The following is a 21,314-nucleotide window of genomic DNA, read 5'->3' as shown; positions in this document are numbered from 1 at the left end:
AAGTATTTACAGACCTAGATATAAAACTTTATTTTACATACAAATGTAATGTTACTAAAAATATCTTAACTGCAAAATTATGAAACCACACAAATAAAAACTAAAAAATAATAATAATAAAAATAATCCATGATTCAGCTTTTAAGAACATTCCCCCAAGAATGTTTCCTCTCCTATCCCCAGAATATATGAACATCCTTCTTTCTGGCATGTCAAAGAAAGTACTAGACTGATATACAGGAAATGTATAGTTTATAAACGGCCACTGCACAATTATACAAAAGAAATGAGTTGGCATCAACAACATTTTTAAAAGATATTTTAAAATTAATAGTCCCCAAATTTCTTTGCAATATTCAGATAGGTACTACAAATAAATATTTCACGTAATCATGGTAATCATAATATAACTTTTTATATTTTCACAGCATAGCATCGACATCATAAAGATTTTTTGTTCAGAAAGAGAATATTTATACAAGCACACAAATTTATTTTATTTATTTGTTTTATCCTAGTTGAATCTGCCCTCGTTTAGTTTAAAACCATTTCCCCTTGTCCTATTGCAACAGGCCCTGCTAAAAAGTCTGTCCCCATCTTTCTTAATGGCCCCTTTAAGCACTGGCAGGCTGCAAGAAGGTCTCCCCAGAGCCTTCTCTTCTCCAGGCTGAACAACCCCAACTCTCTCAGCCTGTCCTCACAGGAGAGGTGTTCCATCCTTCTGATCCATTTTGTGGCCTCCTCTGGACCCGCTCCAACAGGTCCATGTCTCTCCTGTGCTAAGGGCTCCAGAGCTGCACGCAGGACTCCAGGTGGGGTCTCACCAGAGCAGAGCAGAGGGGCAGAATCCCCTCCCTCGACCTGCTGGCCACGCTGCTTTGGATGCAGCCCAGGAGACAGTTGGCCTTCTGGGCTGTGAGTGCATATTGCCAGTTCCTGTCCAGCTTTTCATCCACCAAGACTCCCAAGCTCTCCTTGGCAGGGCTGCTCTCCATCCCTTCCTCCCCCAGCCTGTATTGATACCGGGGGTTGCCCCAAGCCAGATGCAGGACCCTGCACTTGGCCTTGTTGAACCTCATGAGGTTCACATAGGCCCAATCCTCAAGCTTGTCCAGGTCCCTCTGGATGGCATCCTGTCCGTCAGGTATGTCAACTGCACCACTCTGCTTGGTGTTTTCTGCAAACATGCTGAGGGTGCACTCGATCCCACTGACTACGGCATTGATGAAGATCCTAAACAGTACTGGTCTCAATATGGACTCCTGACGGACAGCACTTGTCACTGATTTCCATCTGGATATTGAGCCATTGACCACTACCCTCTGGATGCGACCATCCAACCAATTCCTCATCTACCCAACAGTCTACCCATCAAATCCGTATCTCCAATGTAGACAGAAGGATGTTATGGGCAACCATGTGAAAGGCCTTACAGAAGTCCAGAGAGATGACATTGGTAGCTCTTCCCTTGTACCACTGCAATGTCCACATCAGTAGACAAAAATGCACATGCACACCATGCCACTGAAAGGAGAGTAAACAGCTGGACCAATTCAAGAAAAAAAATATAGGTATAGCATACTAATTCAGCACTTACTTCAAAGAGGTATTGGATTATATGCAGTAAATAACATGTATTTGACATGGAGCTGTTATCTGTATTATTTTTTCCTTAAAAACTATATATCCATACTGAATCAGCTGGAAGAGGGTCTTTAAATTCAGCTCCCTCATATATGTCTACTTTCCGTGTCCTTGAAAGGCTGTAATCTATGAATTACCTGGCCAGAGTCTGCCGAGTTTGGAATATACTAGAGGAAAGCAAGATAGAACTACTGCACAATTCATAACAAATTTAAGATATGCATAATAAATTTGCGTACACATATGCATAATAAATGCATAATAAATTTGTGTACTGTAGAAATCTCAGTTTGGCATCTTGCATTGACTGTCTTTATGAGCCATGCTCTGTATTAACAACTACACAGCTATGTTACTCATCTTCATTGAAGTAATTTTGTTTCTGTAACTTAACACTCATTACCTTTATAGAACTGGTTTAAAATTTGGTAAAGCACCAGGATGAAAATAAACAAATATTTGCTAAGAGATTTTTAAAATTGCCTTACTCCCAAAGAACAGAGAAATAGAATGAAACAATATGTACTTTTTTAGTTACCTATTCCAAACTGCTGCCGCCTCCCTTTTTTCTTTCTGTGGGACTTAGTAACAGAAATCATACCCTATGATTACCAACCCCATTATTTGCAATTTCAGAACATACTAGATACCAACTTAAGCCTGACAAACACCTTAGAGTCAGCTAGAGGACAAAGCTCATGAAGGTAAAATAATAAGATCAAAAGAACAATTTCGGTCTTTACTGTGACTCGTCATTGGCTACACTGGAGAACAACCATGAAACCCCATCCATCTAGGAAGGTGAGTAAACATACATAGATTTTTTTTCTCAACCAGTCAGGACCAGGGTGAACGGAAGTCATCACACATGAATGCTGCTCTAATCTGAAAATTTGTCTACATATTTCTCTGCTAGAAAACTTGTCTTTAATATTAAAAAGCAGTTTTTAAGCGTAGTACAGACATATTTCTGATGTCCTTTTCATTTAAGCCCTCTTACTAGAGTATGTCTGAAACACTGCCTCAAAAATCAGCCAAGAGAGTACACAAATTAAGGCAGCTCAACCTTAACACAGAATCAAAGCATCCAGTATATCTTCTGTACCCAGTCATGTGGTCAAGACTTCCCCCTGAGAACATGGAGTACTAGTAGGTAGGATGTTCAGCTGAAACACTGTGGAAAATATAAAGCTTCAGAAGTTGCCTGGTGCAATTTTTAAGCTTATAATTAAAAAGGGACTGCCCAAAGTGTGTGATTATCAGTTACACATGCTTTGTTTTACCACAGAAACACCTTGCTAATGAGTTACCTGTCTATAGGATAGTAACATGATTCAAGGTATTTTTTACTGAAGGAAGAACTATAGCCTAGAGAACCTTACCAGGAAAGCCCACGTGAAATAAAAATGTAATTTATCTTCAAAGAACAAGACACAGAATTTGTATTTTGTTGTGTTACAGAACACCTTTGATCAATGAGCAATCACTGCAAGCCAAAACACAATACATTCCATCACTTGCTGAATCAAAGAAAAGACAAAACAGTTAAACACAGAACATGGGGGTTTGTGCTGATTAGGGAATCTGATCTGCTCTTTTCTGATTAAATCCCAGAAACAGCAGGAAGAAGAATATGGGATTACATGCCAGGGTAGGATAAAGACAAACAGAGAAAAGGGTAAGATATCCTACATGTGTAAGCAGGAAGTTGGTAATTTGACTCATGTATCATAAAATTTGACTCATGTATTATAAAATCGTGCTGTAAAGATATAGATATTCCTCTTCCTCCCTCCATCGCCTGAACTGTAGAATACAGCTCTTCTGATTGTGCCAGGACAAAGGTCTGGGGGCCACAATGCAAGTCAGGTCTAGGACAAGATCCATGTCTAACCAAAAAAAAAAGGCGGGGCGGGGGGTAGAAGTTTAGAGGATCACACACAGAATCACCAAGGTTGGAAAAGACCCTTAAGATGATCAAGTCCAACAGGAATGAATAAACTAATGAATCCATGAACATGACTTTGAAAACATAAGGATTAAAAAGTGAATGGGGTATCACTTGTGCTACAGCTCCCTTAGACTTCCTGTAAGTGTAAATCAATGTTGCTTGCTATCACTACACTGTGGGACCTAATCAGGTGATAAAGTATGAACAAATATTCAATAATATTCAACTCAGATCAAGCAAGTAAGCATAGCATGCCACCCTATTACTTTTGGTATTTCTGTTAACACAATATACCTCTGTGTTACTGCATATCAAAGGCGAGAAAGGAAGACATGCCACTCTCCTAAAAATAATGGGGAGACTTTTTAACAATGTCAAGCACCATTATTTATTTCCTTTTAACTGGGTAGAAGGGGTGTTCTTCCGTCTGCTTTTTCCTTTACTTCCCCTTTAGGAATTTTTGGATCTTATTGAAATTTCAAGTCAATAAACCACTGGATAGATGTAAAATGCATAGGGAGTACATGCAAAAATAGCTGCTCCATTCAATAAGCGTGACAGAAAATCACTGGCTCATGTATGACATTTAAGAAGGCACCCCATAAATTAGCTTCTCTAAGCCAGTTCATGCATAGAAATATAATGGGCCAAAATAAAGGAAAGATACAAAGTCATGAACATATTACAAAGGAAGTTCACTTTCCATTAGCTAGAGAATATATCTGTTTTTGTTATTTAGATAAAGAATTTTCACATCACCATTTCATTATATTTGTAAGCATACAGATGGAAAATATAAAGTGGAACAAAAACAAAAGTAGGCTTGATTAGTTTTTAAATTGTTAGAAAGGAGTGATGGGATTGAATTGCAGGCAACAGAGCATGATATTCAGCATCGCTTCTCAGTCTTCCTAAGAAAGATTCATCAAACCAAATGCTAGATATATTTCTCACCTATAGTCCTTCAACAGCCCGAAGGAGGAAACAAGCACTTCTTTGGCCTGGTTCAACTTGCCCAGGAGCAAATATGTAATATAGATCAGACTAATTGTGCCCTTCCCAGTACCTGTTTCTGTCCCTTGCTTACAAGGAGTCTAGCTAGGATGACCACTGCAGGTGCAGAGGTCCAGAGAACAGATTTCTGCACATTAAACTGGACTCTTCATTGATGTAGTACCTTGCATTTTATGCCATGCGCCACCTAAAATCTTCAGAGCACAGGCTGCCACGTTAGGTTTATGGTGCGAATGGCATTACGGATCTTCAACTTGTACTTCACAGTAAGTGTTGCTATAGCATAAGCAACTAAAAATATCAGAAATTAATCAGCATACCCTAGCAATTTTTATTCACTGTATTTGCTGAAGGGATGAGTTAGCAAGGAATCACTAAACTGCCCAAACAGAATATAATTATCATCCTTTTTCCTGGCTTCTTTTGCACTAATAACATCTAAACTACAAAAACATATACTAAGTCTCTGTTTTGACAATACTTTTAAAACACTTTTCACCATGTACAAAGTGATGTTGTTAATGTATTAAAAGAAGTTATGTCCTATGTATAAATCCTTATTTTGATCCAGATATAAAACACCTATATATAATATATATTACAATATTTAATTGCAGTATTACACACTGGCATCCCAATTTGCTACACTATTTCTGTTACTACACTCACTTTCATTGCAGTATTGGACCATCTCATAGTAAACAGATATATGTGGCTTCAGGTTCCTTGCAGGAAGATCAACGGAGTTCTTCAAGTAACACAGAATGTTGCAGCCTAAAACTAAACCCATCTCTCCCAAACAGCAGCAGGGTAACTGAGAATGTGTGTTGCTCCTTCTCATCAAGTTTAGAAGTGTATCAACAAATCTGCTGTGGTAGAATTTCCTTAGGAGTAAACAAAGCTAAACTTCCCATTTTTTTTCCAAAGGTTCAGTTATAAATTTAGAAAACACCAGATTTAATGATTTTTTTTTTTTTTACAGCTAAACTGTCACTGGAAATTTGTAAGATTGATATTCAGGAGATACTGGACAGGAAATAAACAAAAAGATAATGCTATTGGATAGGAAAACTCCATGTGGGATTTTATAGGTTTAAATTATATCAATATCGAAACCTGTCAGATGGAAACTGGTATAAACCACAGAGAATAAAGTTCATCTCATTTAAAATTACACATCTACAAAATAAACTTGCACATGTAAGAGTGTAGTGCCATGCAACTCTGCCTTCACTGCAGTGTATAGACCAGGCTCCTAACTGACTGCTCATCCCAGCATTGCCATTGCTACCAGCTGTCACCAGGTGTCCCAAGGAACCCAGCCAGTATCAATGCCTGGCACAAAATCCGTTAGGTGTAAGAAAAATAATCATCATCAAAATTCATGTAATTAAAAAAAAAAAAAGTGTCAAAAGCAAGCTGGTAAACTAAATTTTTGCAAAGGAGCCTGTAAAACAAACTATAATTATTTTTTTTAAAAGGCTCTGCTATAATACAATTTTCAATCGAAATACCATAAAGCTTTTTCCCAATAATTCCTGCAGAGTTGTAAAATACGTATTTTAATGCAAACACTAAACTATGGCAAGTAATAAGGTCTGTTTACTAAGAAATAATTGCTGCCCTGGAATAGGATCAACTATTTCAGAGTACATAAATGCACTGCTAAACTATTTGTTCTTAAATTTATTTTTTTTAAATAATAAAACTGTGTCTCAAAAAGGAAATGCAAGTAGGTTTTATGACAAAGACTTTGCTGCTATTTTAAATTATTTTTAAATTTTCTTACCATAGATCTTTCAAAATTTTGTATTTTTCACCTCAATCACAAAGCCCAATCTTTTCTTCCAGCCCCATACCTAGAAAAAAATTTGGAAAACAGCTGCACTTCCAATCTGAATTTCTTCACAGAATACTAATTAACACCTTAACAGAAGAAGGTCCAACCTACACAGCAGCAATTCAAACAAAAAAGCAGGACATGTTTTAACTTTTCAGGAATTTAAGTCACAACCTTAACTTTCTGTATAAGGTTTAAAAATACAACCATTTGCAAGTAATATCTTGCAAATGGGGCCGTATCAGAGTCACTCCTAGAGAAGATCTGCTGTCAGCTGAAGCAATGGATGACAAGGAAGAACTAAACCAGTTGGCTTCATAAGGCTTTCATGAATACTAGTATTAGACCATTCTGCTGGACCCTACGGTTATTTCTGGAGCAGTGCTAGTTTTAGAAAGAAAATCCCCAACCTGATTTCTCATACAATTTATATGCACAAGTTAACAACTCCAGAACAACCAGTAATAAGAAACACCTCTGGCATCATTCAAATAGTCCATAACATTTAACCATTAATCATAATCAATAGACATTTGGAATCCATATGTTAAAATCAGGTAAAAAAAAGTTTAGTATTTGTCCTGTGAGAAAGAACATTAGTTATTATACGTACAAAAATGATGCCTACACCAACAGCAACTCATAAGATGTGCCATAATTCATATGGCACATCAAAAGAAAGAAATCATAATCAGTGTATAACCTTGATATTAAGAGATCCATTCTTCTTGCAAAGATACTCAAAAAGGTTGGAAGAACCTGGATTTCACATCTCTATTTCTTATGGCTAAGCATATGCCCAAAACCCACACAATGATGTTTCTTCTCATCTCTCAACTGAGAGCCACAGCACAGGATCTTCTACTAGGAAATAATAATTATGCTCATTGGCCACCTATATAAAAAAAAAAAAACAACAAACCCACACTGGAGAAAAAAAAGTAAATTAATTAATCAAATATTTATTTTATTCCTTTGACAATTCGTCAACAATTATTTTGTGGCTAAGGGGCCTGCTAACAGTCTACATATATATTCTAAATCCCCATCTGGATTTTTTTTTTAAATCACAAAATTAACTATTCAGTTTATCTGTCATTAATATTACCCTTTTAAATGAACAAAGTTTTATTAAAAAGTTCTGTGTCTAATGACTGATACCCAAACCATTTCTATATAAATGATTATGACTTAATCCTAAAAGCATGTGTTAAAATCTACAGAGATCTCAAAATTCCTTCACGTTATCTCTGCTGCAGCTACTCTAAGCAAGTATTTTATTGGCACAATGCCATTAAACAGTGCAAGATATCTGGTAAACATCATGTTATCTTGTGTCTAATTGTTAGACACAACATCATGTTACCTCGTTCAGCATCAAGAACTGTTCTTTTCCAGTTAAAATGTGACAATATTTAGACAAGCATAACTGATAAGTTCAACTGAATAATTCATTTATTCTCTTGGTAAAATTATACACTAAGCTCAGGCTAATTTTTTTTTAATGGAAAGCAGCTCACTAACAGCTCAGTTCACACTCAGCTGGATCAGCCGTTCAATTACATTTGTTTCATTTCAAGCTAACAATCAAAACAGCTGACAATTCAACTGATATCTCCACATGCACGTTCAAATGCCGTATTTCTTAATATTAATTTTAACAGAAGTGCCACGGCTGGAGGACTACAGCCCTAAATTAAGCTATTAAAAAAAGATAATTTGCTGCTGTGGATGAAAGACACTATTAACTTTCAACTCCAGTCTTCTCCATTGTATTTCCTGATGCTTTTCAGAAGGTTTTATCAATTCACAAAAAAAATTCTTTCACTGCCATCTTGAAACTAATAAATCAAACACAACTTACTCTTTAAAAAATAAGGTACTGCTTAAATTGCTCTTTTCTGTTTTATTCCTTTGCTTCTTCATGGATGTGCTGCCACCATTCAGATGAAAATTGTTTTCACAATACTATTTTTTTTTTAATTCTTCCAAAAGCTCCAGCTAGCACAATTTAATGTTAGTGCCCTTCTGACAGAAGACATGAGTAAGCCTTTGCTAGACAGTAAGAGAGAAATTTACATTTACATTCTACTAGGAACTTATATTCTTGCCACATCCTACATTTTTTATCCACAATTTTCATTGAGAGGCATCAATAGAAGTGAACCTGTTTGATGCTATTTAGCACCCATATTGACTAATGTTTGGCAGTTGAAGCTGGTATCTCCAGACTCGTGCTCAGCATATTCTGAAGTTTTTAACATAGGAGAATGTAACTGTTTACACTCAACAAAATCTCTTCAAACTTTCCCCTTCCAGAATTACCATGATCTTAGTGCCAGGTAAACACAGAAGAGTAAAAGACTCCCATGATATAATGGCAGCTTATTTCAAGCAATGCACTAAACAGGACTCATGGCGTAGGTGGTTTTTGTCTTGTTCTCCCAGACAAACCAGTCTCTCAAAAGATAAAAGCAAAACTTATACTGGTCTAAGTAAAGTTACTAACAAAGCTTTTAAAAATTCAGCCAGGATGGTCCAGTTCCTTCAGAAGCAAACTAAGAAGCTTCAGTCTCAGATGATTAATCCCAATGTGCACCAGCCACAAGCCCATCACATAATAGGCTCAGCTAAGGGCTGAACTACGGGCACAGTGCCCAACCTGTATCCAAGCAGATGCAGTAAACGCAGATCCAAACTATTTGTGTGACGTGTTTTAAAGATATAAAATCAGGGTAAATACATTCAACATTATAAAAATTCCACCTTGAAAGATATTTTGAATTACTGAAGTTATCTGACATTCAAATACCACAAACACTCAGTAAAATCTGTGAGAAAAACAAATGAAACACATTTCTGGTTCAAATTAAAATATGTATGTGTGGTGGTGGAATCCCTCACCCCCCGCCTTGCTCCTGGAACACTTGTCAAGCCTTGGCCTTGGTGCTATGGGTCTGGCGGTTGAGAGCCCCTTGACCATACCAAACACTCTTGCACAGCTGAGGTGGGGAACGGTACTGACCGTATCAGGACTAGCAGTTGTGGGAGTAACTAATCCTCCCCTGATAGCTCTGGAACATATTTTATCTAATTGTCACACAGGGGGATTAGTACCAGTGTCACTGCAATTTCAAGTATTATGGGCAAATAATTGTGGTAAGGATGGAAATTTACTGCTGCCTAAAGTCAATCATACCCTGACCCTATAAACAGCGGTTCTCAGTGAGACCCTCTGAGCTCTCCTGGACCGCACCAGGCTGCGACCAGCATCTCCCACTGACTGGGACACCTCTCAGAGCTCATAGACTCTCAAGTTTGCAAATCTCAGAGGACTGTTGCCAAAGATCGATGATGGGACCTGGGCTGATACCCCCACTCCTTGAGGCTGAACCCTCGCCCGTTGAGAAATGCAAAGACATTTGGTGTGAGTATTTCAATGGACTCAAGGGGAATTTTTAATAGGTATACCTTTATGTGACTCTTTGTGTATCTCTTTACAGATACATCTACTTATATAGCTCTTCCTATGTCTCTATCTCTACATCTATCTCTCTGTGTGTGTGTAATTTGCAAACCTTGTTAGGTCTTTAATTAAGTTCTTGTGTTACTAAGCTTTATTAGAAAATTATATAATCTAACATTGTGATTTGCCCTAACAGCATTAGGGAATTTTAAATTACTACTATTCCACATTACATTACTGCCGTTCTCAAGTTATTCAAAACACAAAATCATATGTTAAATCACCATAGCAAGATCCCTGCAGTAAATTCCCTTAGTCATAAACGCTTGACCAAGTCTAGGACTAGGAACAGAATCAGCCACACCTAAACTCCTCTGAATGGGAGTTTGGAAATCAAGGGGGTGTGCTCTGAACCTCATGACTCAACAGGAGAGTCTCCCTCATCCTTCCCTGTACCCAACATCTTTAGACAAAAACCGTTGATCAAGTCTGGGAATAGGAGTGGATTCAGCCGCACCTAGACTCCTCTCTGAGAAGGAGTCTGGAAAGCAATGGGGTCCGCTCTGAACCTCATGACTTAACAGGAAGGTCTCCCTCATCTTCTTTCCCTAATCTCTATATAAATTACAACAACCCACTTCTGATTTGATTTCCCTGACCCTGTGTAAATCATTTCCCCTGATCCAGGTGTACATCATTCTAACCCCATTCTGATTTCATTTCTCCTTTGTATGCTTCCTCCATATTGACTAAGTAATAGAGTGGACCTTGCCATCAAATTCTGTTAAGCCACACTTTTTACAAATTCATATTAAAATCTTTTTTAATATCTCTGGCGGTGATTCTTTAAGAGGCCTAAAAGCACTCATTCGTGACAAATTGGCATAGTCAGCAGGATGGCAAGTGGTATCGCTGATTACATACGAAAGCATGGAATAAGTCTGAGTCCCAAATGCTCAGAAGAATGGGCTCATGATAATTGGTATGATCAGGAAGCCGTGGAAAAACAGCTAAAGGAGGCCAGGGGCCATACAAAGGACGGAAAGGCAGAAGAAATTACTTGCAAAGTGTTAGGCGCCTGCCTAGAAGCTGCTTGTCAGGATAAGAAGAATAACAATAAAAGGGAGAAGGAGCTAAAGGAAAAAATAAAAGGCAGAAAAGCAGCTGAATTAATATTGTTTTTGAAAATTGAGCAGCTGCAGAAACAGTTACAGGAAGAAAAGGAGAAGAAACAAAAGTTGGTGTAAAAGGTTGAAATGATGCTTATGCAGTCTCCCCATCCTGCCGACATTGTGCAGATTAGGAAATTAATTGTATCTCCTGAAAAGTGCGACAGGAACACATGGGGTGACTCTGATGATAGGGAACTGAAAAAAAAGGATTCCTTATCTCCTTCAAAAATCCTGAACCGTGAAGTCAGGTCCATTATAAAAACAGAGGAAACCACTGGACCTCAGGATGCAGCAGGAGACCGGACCTGAAAAACAACCCTGTTCGATCCAGTTCAGATGGCTTATGTGCAAGAACACTATGGCTGTAGGCCAGGTGAGACTGAAACTGAATATTTACGGCGAGTATGTCTGACTGGAGGAGATAGCATCTTACTAAACGGTGATGAAGCCAATGGACTTTGGGGCCCTGGTGTCTTTTTGAATGCTGGACCTGAACTCCCAAATGATCTCCACTCGATAACAAGTAGAGTGGCATACTGGGCTGGCGGAATACATATACTGGAGAAAGGAGAGCCTCAGTTAATACCCATTAGATCGTTAAATGAGCTCTCCACAGCTATTACAAAAGCCACCTGTATCCAGGCTACGCATGAACACAGCCCTCACAATGTTCCTGTATCAGCAGCTGTAAATCATGAAATGCTAAAGCCATTAATTAAGGGAGCCCCCCTGTACTCAAGCCTTATCTCATGGCAAAACAGGATGAAATTAGAAGAGATACAGATTTCAATGCCCTATTAGACATGAGAAACGCTGCTGATGACCAGGAAGAAGGACTAATGCACAAACAGCTCCCTACCTGGGCAACACTACTGCATGATACCATAAACCATGGGCGAGATATAGCATGGGGTGATTTATCTAATGAAAGCAAAATTACAGGTCATAGCATTAGACAGCTTAAACAATCACCTCAAAGTAGTTCCCAAGAATCAGAACTCAGGTGTCGCCAACTCAGAACCCAGAGGTGGAAAGAACTGTATCATCAAGCACTAGCATTATGCACTCTGAAAGCTGCAATTCAAAGACAATCTCCTAGCATTATCCAGGATCTAATTCATGCGTTTCAGATACACAACCAGAGAGAAAACACTCTAAACACTCAGACATCATCACCAGCTCCGAGAGGCAGCGATGACCCTTTTCCTTGCCAAAATTCAAGGTCAAAAAAACAAATAGCACCTGGACAACAACTGGGTCTGTCTGTCTTACTAGTGGAACCTTATCAATGGATAAATAACAATGGCCCATATATTTTGAACCCAGTTGGTCCTCAACAACAATTAATAAAATTCCTAATAGATATGGGAGCACAAATTTCCATATTAACACAACAGGATGCTGAGACGCTGGGTATACAACCCGGACAGCAAAGAGTTAAAATCACAAGTGTAAGTGGAGCAAGTGCTGTTCGCCAAACTGCGAAGGTTAATTTATGGCTCCCAGGCGAGAAGCATATGTGGCCTGCTCATTTTGCAGTTAAAGAGCAGAATAGAAAATATTTCGGGTTTCGATGTTTTGAATGGATGAACTTGGCACCTGCCGGATGGCAGCGTATGGTCCTTTGGTTCAGAAATCGACCCTAACCCTGCTAACATTCCAGAGGCTACAGTGCGAGCACTCCGCGCAGACCCTGAGCTCCTCGATTCAAAAGTTATTAACGTCCCACAATACCCAATTTCTGCTGCTGCACAAAATGGAATTGCTGAGGTAATAGCAGATTTGGAAAAGTGACAAATCATCTCCAGAACCTACTCCCCATATAATTCACTGGTTTGGCCAGTCAGAAAACCGGAGGGGAGATGGAGATTAACTATTGCATACTGGCCCTTAAATGGTAACACAGCCCCACTAACAGCTGCAGTATTGCAACTCCATGACTCTAACTAAACCTCTGTCCTGGTTTCAGCCAGGGCAGAGTCAATTTTCTTCATAGAAGCTAGCATGGCCTGCATGCATGGGATAGCAGGTGCAAATACCAATTCCAATGGTGCAAAACATAGAATTAGTACATGATGGATTTATCCTGCATCATAAAAGGGGTTACCCGTTCGGTCTTCCCCACCGAAACCTTTTCTCTCTTTTCTTTTACAGGATAAAATTAATCTACATCAATGACAACAACTTTGCACTTTATTGTAAAGTATGTCAAGGAAAAACAACACAGACATGACTGTCCTTTCAAACACAGGTGCTGGTATACTTTTACTATACCTACATCCAGGACTCACAATGTGCCTTTGGACAGACCCCAACTCTTTTTCCAACCTACATCTGCATTTCAAGATTGATATTGAATGATCATATTCACCAACTCAGACTCCTATCAAATTGTCTCCTCACATTTATAACACCGGTCCCTACATAATTAAAAACACAGGGCAACAGCAAGTGTTACTCAAACCGTCAAGGTCTCTCAAACAGCTGCCAATGCAGGTTGACATCTCTGCAACTAAACCTACCTGCTCACCATTCCTGAATACATCTTACACAGGATGGTTGACATGGTTGCATGGACAAACCCTCACCTCTCCAAAACTATCAAGGAGAGATCTAACAGGTATCATTGGAACAGGACTGGGAGTATTGAATAGTCCAGATGCTGAAGTCCTAATTAACAAACTGACAACTACTACTGATGACCTAAACAAAGTTGAACACCCATTAAAATAATCTTTATTGGCATTAGGAGAAAGTCAATGGCTCCTATCAAACATTCTACCTCACTGGGAATAAACAGAAGAAAATGACCATCAATTAATTATAAATGCCCTTGGAGCAACTCAAGGTAATACCTCTCTTGCCTCAAGTTGTATCCAAGGACAATTATGGATACGGTCTGTAGTAGTAGCTATTATTAGAGAAGAAGAAGGAATGTTATACACTGAAATTCAGAAGATACTCTGGGATAATGCAACCAAACTTGAAAAGGAATTCCAATCCTGGTGGCATCTAGTTAACTTCACTTAGGACTCTACTGACAGTAAAGCCACAGCTTTTCTTTGAACAGTACACAATGCTTCGGTATACATCATACACCAAATCATTGTGCTGGGATTAAATCACCACGGAATTGTACTCTATCCATTAGGACATAGAATATGGGCCCAACAGAAATGAAACAAATGGCAAACTGTTGGTGTTGATGCATGTGTTGTATAAGAACAACAGGGATTTATCTGTGAAAGTAATACCATCAACGCTCAAGACATTTGTCTTGATACCGAGCAAAATGTTCGTCATTTTGAAACATATGAAATGAAACCCCTGAAGTCCTAATTAACAAACAGACAGCCTAAACAAATTCGAACACCCATTAAAATCATCTTTATTGGCATTAGGAGCAAATCAACCCCCCCAGTAAAAAACCCCTGAAACTGTGCTAGTACCAAGATTATGGGATGCAAATTTATTCAGCTCCTGTCACATTTTATCAATTATTACAACCTAATTATACATTGAGTCAAGATTTATTGCCTACCCCTATTGGAATGAATCTCACATTGGTGAAAAAACTGTTACAACAGGATGACCTGAGCCAACTCCTAGAAGGCGTCTGAAACAATGGACACAAAAATGTTTATCACGATGCAGAAGAGATACACTGTGCCCTGGAAAGAGTGAAGAAAGATGGGGAACATCACTGGTGGAACACTCTATTTGGATGGCCTCCAACAGCAACGGGGACACCGAACCAGATGCTACATCCCATCGTAATTCTATTGACTCTTGTTATACTATGTTCATTATCAAACATTGTTCTATACATCCAAACTTAGAACATAATACATCAAATTACACTATTACAAGAACCTCTGCATATATATAATGTTGTTTAATCTCACTTAATGAAATAACATATATGCTATAACAGTTATAAAGGTTAACCTAACACGAAAATTTCCCAAAAATTACAATTGGACTATAACATTGATCTGTTATAGGCACAGAGGCACGAGGCAACCACACTGCCACTCTGTGAGAAAGAGATGGACTGATTTTAGTCACAGGGTGGATTGTGGTGGTGCATTCCCCCACACACACACTTGCCCTGGGCCACTCTGCAACATAGGAATTCAGTTGTCTGGCAAGTCTTGGCCTTTGTGCAATGAGTTTGGCATTTAAGAGCCCCCTGACCGTACCGAGCACTCTGAAATAGCTAAGGTGGGGAATGGCTCTGACTGTACCAGGCATGTGGTTGCCTGGCTGGGGTGGGGAACAAGAGCAGCAGTAACTAATCATCTCCTGACAGCCCTGGAACAATCAGTACCAGCATTTCTGGAAATTTGAGAATTCCAGTAACTATCAACCCAGATTGTGGCCAGGATGGAAATTTACTGCTGCCTAAAGTCAATCATACCCTGACCCTATAAACAGCAGTCCCAAGTGAAGCCCTTTGAGCTCTCCTGGACTGCAGCAGCCTGCACCTAGCATCTCTCTCTGAGTGGGATGCCTCTCAGAGCTCACAAACTATCAAGTTTGCAAAGTTCAGAAGACTGCCACCAAAGACTGACGACGGGACCTGGGCTGAAACCCCCACTCCTAGAGGCTTAACCCTCGCCTGCTGAGAAATGCAAAGGCATTTGACATGAATATTTCACTGAATTGAAGCGGGATACTTTTATATCTCTCTCTCTGTCTGTATCTGTCTCTGGGTGCGTATGTGATTTTCCCTTTTGATATATATAACCATTGATCAAGTTAGAGACTAGGAATGGATTCAGCCACACCTAGACTCCTCTGAATGGGAGTTTGGAAAGCAAGGGGGTCTGCTCTGAACCTCGTAACTCAACAGGAGGGTCTTGTCATCTTTCCTTGTACCCAACACCTTCAGACATAAACTGTTGGTCAAGTCTGAGAATAGGAGTAGATTCAGCCACACCTAGACTCCTCTCTGAGAAGGAGTTTGGAAAGCAAGGAGGTCCACTCTGAACCTCATGACTCAACCGGAAGGTCTCCCTCACCTTCTTTCCATAATCCCTATATAAATTACAACAACCTGCTTCTGACTCGATTTCCCTCATCCCATGTAAATCATTCCCCTCAATCCATGTGTAAATCATTTTAACCCAATTCTGATTTGATTTCTCTTTGTATGCTTTTTCCATGTTGAATAAGGGATAGAATGAACCTTGCCATCGAATTCTGTTACGTCATGCTTTTTAGAAATTCATATTAAAATCTTTTTTTTTTTCTCTCTAATACCCCTTGGTGGTGATTCTTTAAGTGGCCTAAACCACCCATTTATGACACCCAGTCTCCAGCTCTAGTCTAGACTTTCACCAGAAGCCTAGCACATCCCTCCAGTCAGTGCACACGGTGCTCACTCGAATTTGTAAAACAAGCGTTTAGTGTTACGATGTACGAAGTGTGGCATGACCTTCCAACTTGCTAGACCATACACAGTGAAATCCAAAGATGAAGAGATCTACCTACCAAACGAAATGGAGAGGACTGTTCAATATCAAAGAAACAGGAAATGACCCCTTCTTTTACTTAAAATTTAAAAGTATCTGACTTGCATTTTCACCCATACAATACTAACATGCTTTTAAATTGGAAGAAGGGAGAAAAGCAGTAGGGAACATGGTCTGGCAAGTCATTTGCACCCACTGTTTCCTTATTTAGGAAATAGAAAGAAAGGGCTATAACCAAAGGAAAAGCGGCTTTTGCCAGACTAGCACTCTCACAGCAAAAATACTCTTTACTATTTGCTTTTACCTTGAATAATAGCGTGTCAGAGTCTTGAAAAAGCTGCTAAGAACAGATGTGAAACTTCAGACACCTACTGCAAACATTGTTCTTAAATCTATTTATATTTCTTTTCCAATATGGTAAAATGCAATCTTTTGAGCAGCTTTAACTATCAGTTCTGTCTAGAAAGAGAGTCAAGGTAATCTCACCACTTCTCAGGAACTGAGCTACTTCCCAGAGCAACAACGACCCAGCCCAGCCACGCACTTCCCAACCGCTGAGTATGCTCCTCTCCTGCCCCAATCTTGAAGGCTTGGCTCAGCCTGGGGACATTAGGGATCAAATGTATTTTCCATAGCATGCTTTAGATAAGGTCTCTTTTGTGAAACAATAGCAGAGCAAGCAGAACATGCAAATCTAAAAAGACATAATATACTTGTAATCATCCTCCTGCAATGCTAAGTGCCCAAAAGTGAGAAAGTAAATAATGAAAAACCATAAGCAAGGCATATGTTTTTTTGGATGCATGTTACATCTCCAGTCATTTGTTAAGTCCTTACTTAAAATAAACCTTACCAGACAAACAAAAAACCCCAACAACATTCCAGGGTACTCTTTTTTTCCCCAGCAAAGTTTCTGATATACTGCAATGATAAAACAATGACCTAATTTTTGAGTAATGCAAAAGCCCCAAAAATTAGTAATAACTGATTTTTCAAGTCTTCTCTTAAAAAGCTAATGTGTTATTAGCAACACAGCTGAAGTTTCTCTTTCCAGAGAATTATTTTCAAGCAAACAGAGTTCCTGTAATCAGTGTATGACCTCTGAATGGTCCAGACATTACAACATATTCTGTCACTGATACTAAACCATTTCATTTTTAAAACTCAATTTAAAAGGTTTTGGATTTTTTCTTTCTATTCAGAAAGAAACACTTTCTGAATCACATCGGGAACCTTGTTCTGCACTTAGTGAAAGCAAAGCATTATTGATATCAATTCTGTTTATAACCAGTGCTTCAATGAAAAATGGCAAACAGAAGATGAGTGTAAGGATGGGAGCTTACACAATTATTGGTGAAAAAGTACTATAGACACTGCATGCATACAAATCGTAGAAACCACTTGAAAAAAAAACTGAAATGACAGCTAGGATAAATACAATGTATCATACAACAGCCTGGCAAATATTAAACATTTAGGAGTGAACTTTTAATTTTACTTTTCTGTGCGTTGCAGCCAACAATTTAATACTCTTAAATACCCTACTAACACCTTTAACACTACAGCAGTTCCGTTTTACAGAAACATCACAGATAAGTTTGAATGCACAAACCAGAAGTTTGAATGCACAAACCAGGTCAAATTTTACTACACACATTTTTTTAAAAACAAAATAAAGATATAGCATTCACTTTATATTGAATCATTTCAAAGTATTCATTATGCCTTCAGAAAAGAACGGCCATTAGATGATATTTTGTAAAGAAAGAAACATCTGGGAAAAAAAACAGCACAATGCATAATTGCACAAAAACAAAAAGAAGAATACATGCCAAAATACCTCTGGGAAAAAGGGACCTACCACAACTCATGCTGGATTATGTTTTTCCTGTACAAATTCACCCAACTGTAGTAAATTATACCCAATAGGTAACCGCTCTATTTTCAGGTCCCACTCACAAGGTACCCCACCTCTGATTTGCTTTCTTTTCTTTTAAGCTTTCACAGTCTTCTCTTCCAGATTTTAAAGCTAATTTTCTTACTTTTTCTACTTCCTTTTCTTGGAGACTGTTTCCCAGTTTTGCCGTCCCAGCAATTACACCGCTCAATAATAAAATTGAGGGAAAAAAAAACAAAACAACAAACTATGGCTGAATATCACGGAATCACTTAAACAGGGAAATGTGCTTTTAAACCTATTCACCACAAGCTCTTCTCATCATACATATCTCTGAAAATATCTTTCACCTATAAACTCTCAAAACCTTAAGCTGTAAACAACAGTTTGGATGCACAAGAATTTTACATTTTCAAATCTATTGCGGTATCATTACCAGGGCATGTTATAAGGGACCCATAAAGGGCAACAGAAAATGAGTGGAAGCTGAGGGTGTCATGACACCAAGATATGGTTAAGACTGGAGAGTTTACTGGGGTCCTGGACAGACACTAAAAAGTAGAGCTTGAAGCATTTTGATCTAGATGTCTCTCAGGTATTACAAGAGCTATTCATCTATCCTCAACCTTAAAATTTTAACAGGTTCACTACGCACCATGAACACTTGAAGAACACAGGCTACATGGTGCTTCAGGAGATTTGCACTTCATTACTCAAAAAAGTTTTCACTTTTTTTTAAATTTCAGGTAGCAGATGTATTTTGAGAGCAGCAAGTTATTAGAACAATGGTATTTCCCTTTGCTTACTGCAGTAGTTAAATTGCACCAACATTAGGCTGTTTCTCTCAAAAGCTTGACCTTAAGAATGTCTCACTGGATGTTCAAGTTCTCTTTGACAACAAACAATTATTAGCTGCCATCCAGCACATTAACCACTGGTCAGCACTCACCAGAACAGAGCCAACAAAAACTAAACTCTTCTTTCATCAATACTTCCCCCCCTAATAAACAAGGTTTAGAGGTTTTTGCTTGTTTGGCAGTTTTGATTCTTCTTAATGTAAACAGCTTGTTTTGAGTACAAATTAAGGAGTCAAGCAGACAGCTTTGTACTAGAAACATTTTTTTATAACATCTTTGAGAAAAGCTTCCTATGTTATCACATATATTACATTATCTTCCTATGAATATTTCCTATATTCCCTTTAGATGGGAGCTGTAAAAACAAAACCTAAACTTCCTCCTCAGTTCATTATCTTCAGGAATATTGATTCCTAGATGAGACCATGCTCACCATTCCATGAGCACTGCTGATTCCTACTAGTATCTCTGATACCTAGACTAGCTGTGAGAAAAGCAGAGACACAGTAGGAAGGATGGGAAGAGTAGGGGACAAGTGAGAAAAACAATAGGAGTAACAGGCAGTGAGGGCAGAGATACAAAACTACTTTGGAGCGTTATCACCTAAAATAAGTGTCCGGGCATCCATGTTTGCCAGTGCTATTTTACGGATACAGAGCAGCACCCCTTAGGCTTAATCGTCAGACCAACAAAACAGAAAAAGGATTTCTCCAGGAGCAGCATGTACTGCAGATCACACAGAGAAACGCTACCATGAAACAGCAGTGTGTGTCTATTACTTAACAACTTTTATTCTAAGAAAATTATTTTCAAGTTGGAAGCTTTAGAGAGAGCACTATTGGCAAAAGATATGGTTGTCAAATAATTGGTCATGCCTACCAAAAAAAGTGTGGTTAGAATACAAAGACAACATTAGAGTCACTTGTTCATGAAAGTCAAAACATACTGAATCATTGAAAGAAAATTTCAGGTTTGTTAGCCTCCGGAAAAATAAATAACAAAACATTTATTTAAATAAGCAGGCCCCAACAACGTGTAATAGCAATCTTTTTATGGATGTTCTGCACATACTTACAAGTTGAGCAGACTAACAGTGCTCTTGTCACAAGCTCACTGAGTAACTTCCACTTCTGCTCCACTTTGGAGGTGACAGCTGGAATGAGAATCTCCGCAGGGACGTAGTACTGAATTGAATAGGTCACAAAAATTCCAAAGGAGTACAGAATTTTTACAGATTGATATAACCTATTGAAAACATTTACATATGTTCATGTAAGTTGCAAACTCTACATAAAAAAATTAGCTTGCTAACAGCATTAAGACTATATATATATATGTATTAAAAAAATATCTGTTTTGCCCCCCTAGCTAACAAGATCACATTATCTGCTTGCAAGTTATAACTACCTATAAAATTGCAGAAAATAAGCCAACTACCAAAATATGGACCAAAAAAAAAAAAAAATCTAATCGATTGAATAAGCATAAGAACAAGTTAAACAGCCGGAAGTTACTTGGGAAAAGAAAATTCCAAATTCACATCAAATGTATTCTGCACATTGATAAACTGTTCACAGTGGCAGTTAACACGGGACATTTTAAAGAACAATGCTAACGTCCTCCAGATTTCTGCGTATTCACAAAGTGTTCCTAAAAAGGTTTTTCACACTGAGAAGAGGGTATCTCAGGAAATTTTATTTATTAAAATTGGAAGGAGTACTTTCTAAGGCTAGGAAATACCCATAACCAAATCTGCTCACTGTCCACACTCTCCTCTTCAAAACCGTTAGGTACAGAACATCATTAAATTACTGTGCCATGTCACAGTATTTCATAAGGTTTATAGCAACACAAAGGAATACCAAGTTCTACAGTTTCAAATTGTGCCAACCTTATGCCAGTGGTGGATTGGCAGGATAGGTTACTAAGAAAAAGAAATTGGAAAAAGAACGTATGTACGAGTAGAAGAGAGTTCATTCTGATGCAGGAACATCTT

The 21,314-nt window shown here is 38.4% G+C and overlaps 1 protein-coding gene across 1 annotated transcript in view; it reads right to left on the bottom strand.

The window, feature by feature from the left end:
• SLC36A4 (solute carrier family 36 member 4) overlaps nucleotides 1-21,314 on the bottom strand; it is a gene marked incomplete at its 5' end in the record, with an annotated part of 129,114 nt that overhangs the window by 53,171 nt on the left and 54,629 nt on the right. The window contains one exon of the mRNA XM_082009496.1: nucleotides 20,394-20,563. Within this exon, the coding sequence (XP_081865622.1) occupies nucleotides 20,394-20,563 (170 nt within the window). The remainder of the gene's footprint in view (nucleotides 1-20,393; nucleotides 20,564-21,314) is intronic.

The sequence above is a fragment of the Phaethon aethereus genome, assembly GCF_964289735.1.
Source record: "Phaethon aethereus genome assembly, chromosome: 1".
NCBI classification, from domain to species: Eukaryota; Metazoa; Chordata; class Aves; order Phaethontiformes; family Phaethontidae; genus Phaethon; species Phaethon aethereus.
The sequence above is the reverse complement of the archived record's forward strand: the minus strand, read 5'-3'. Positions and strand labels throughout refer to the sequence as shown.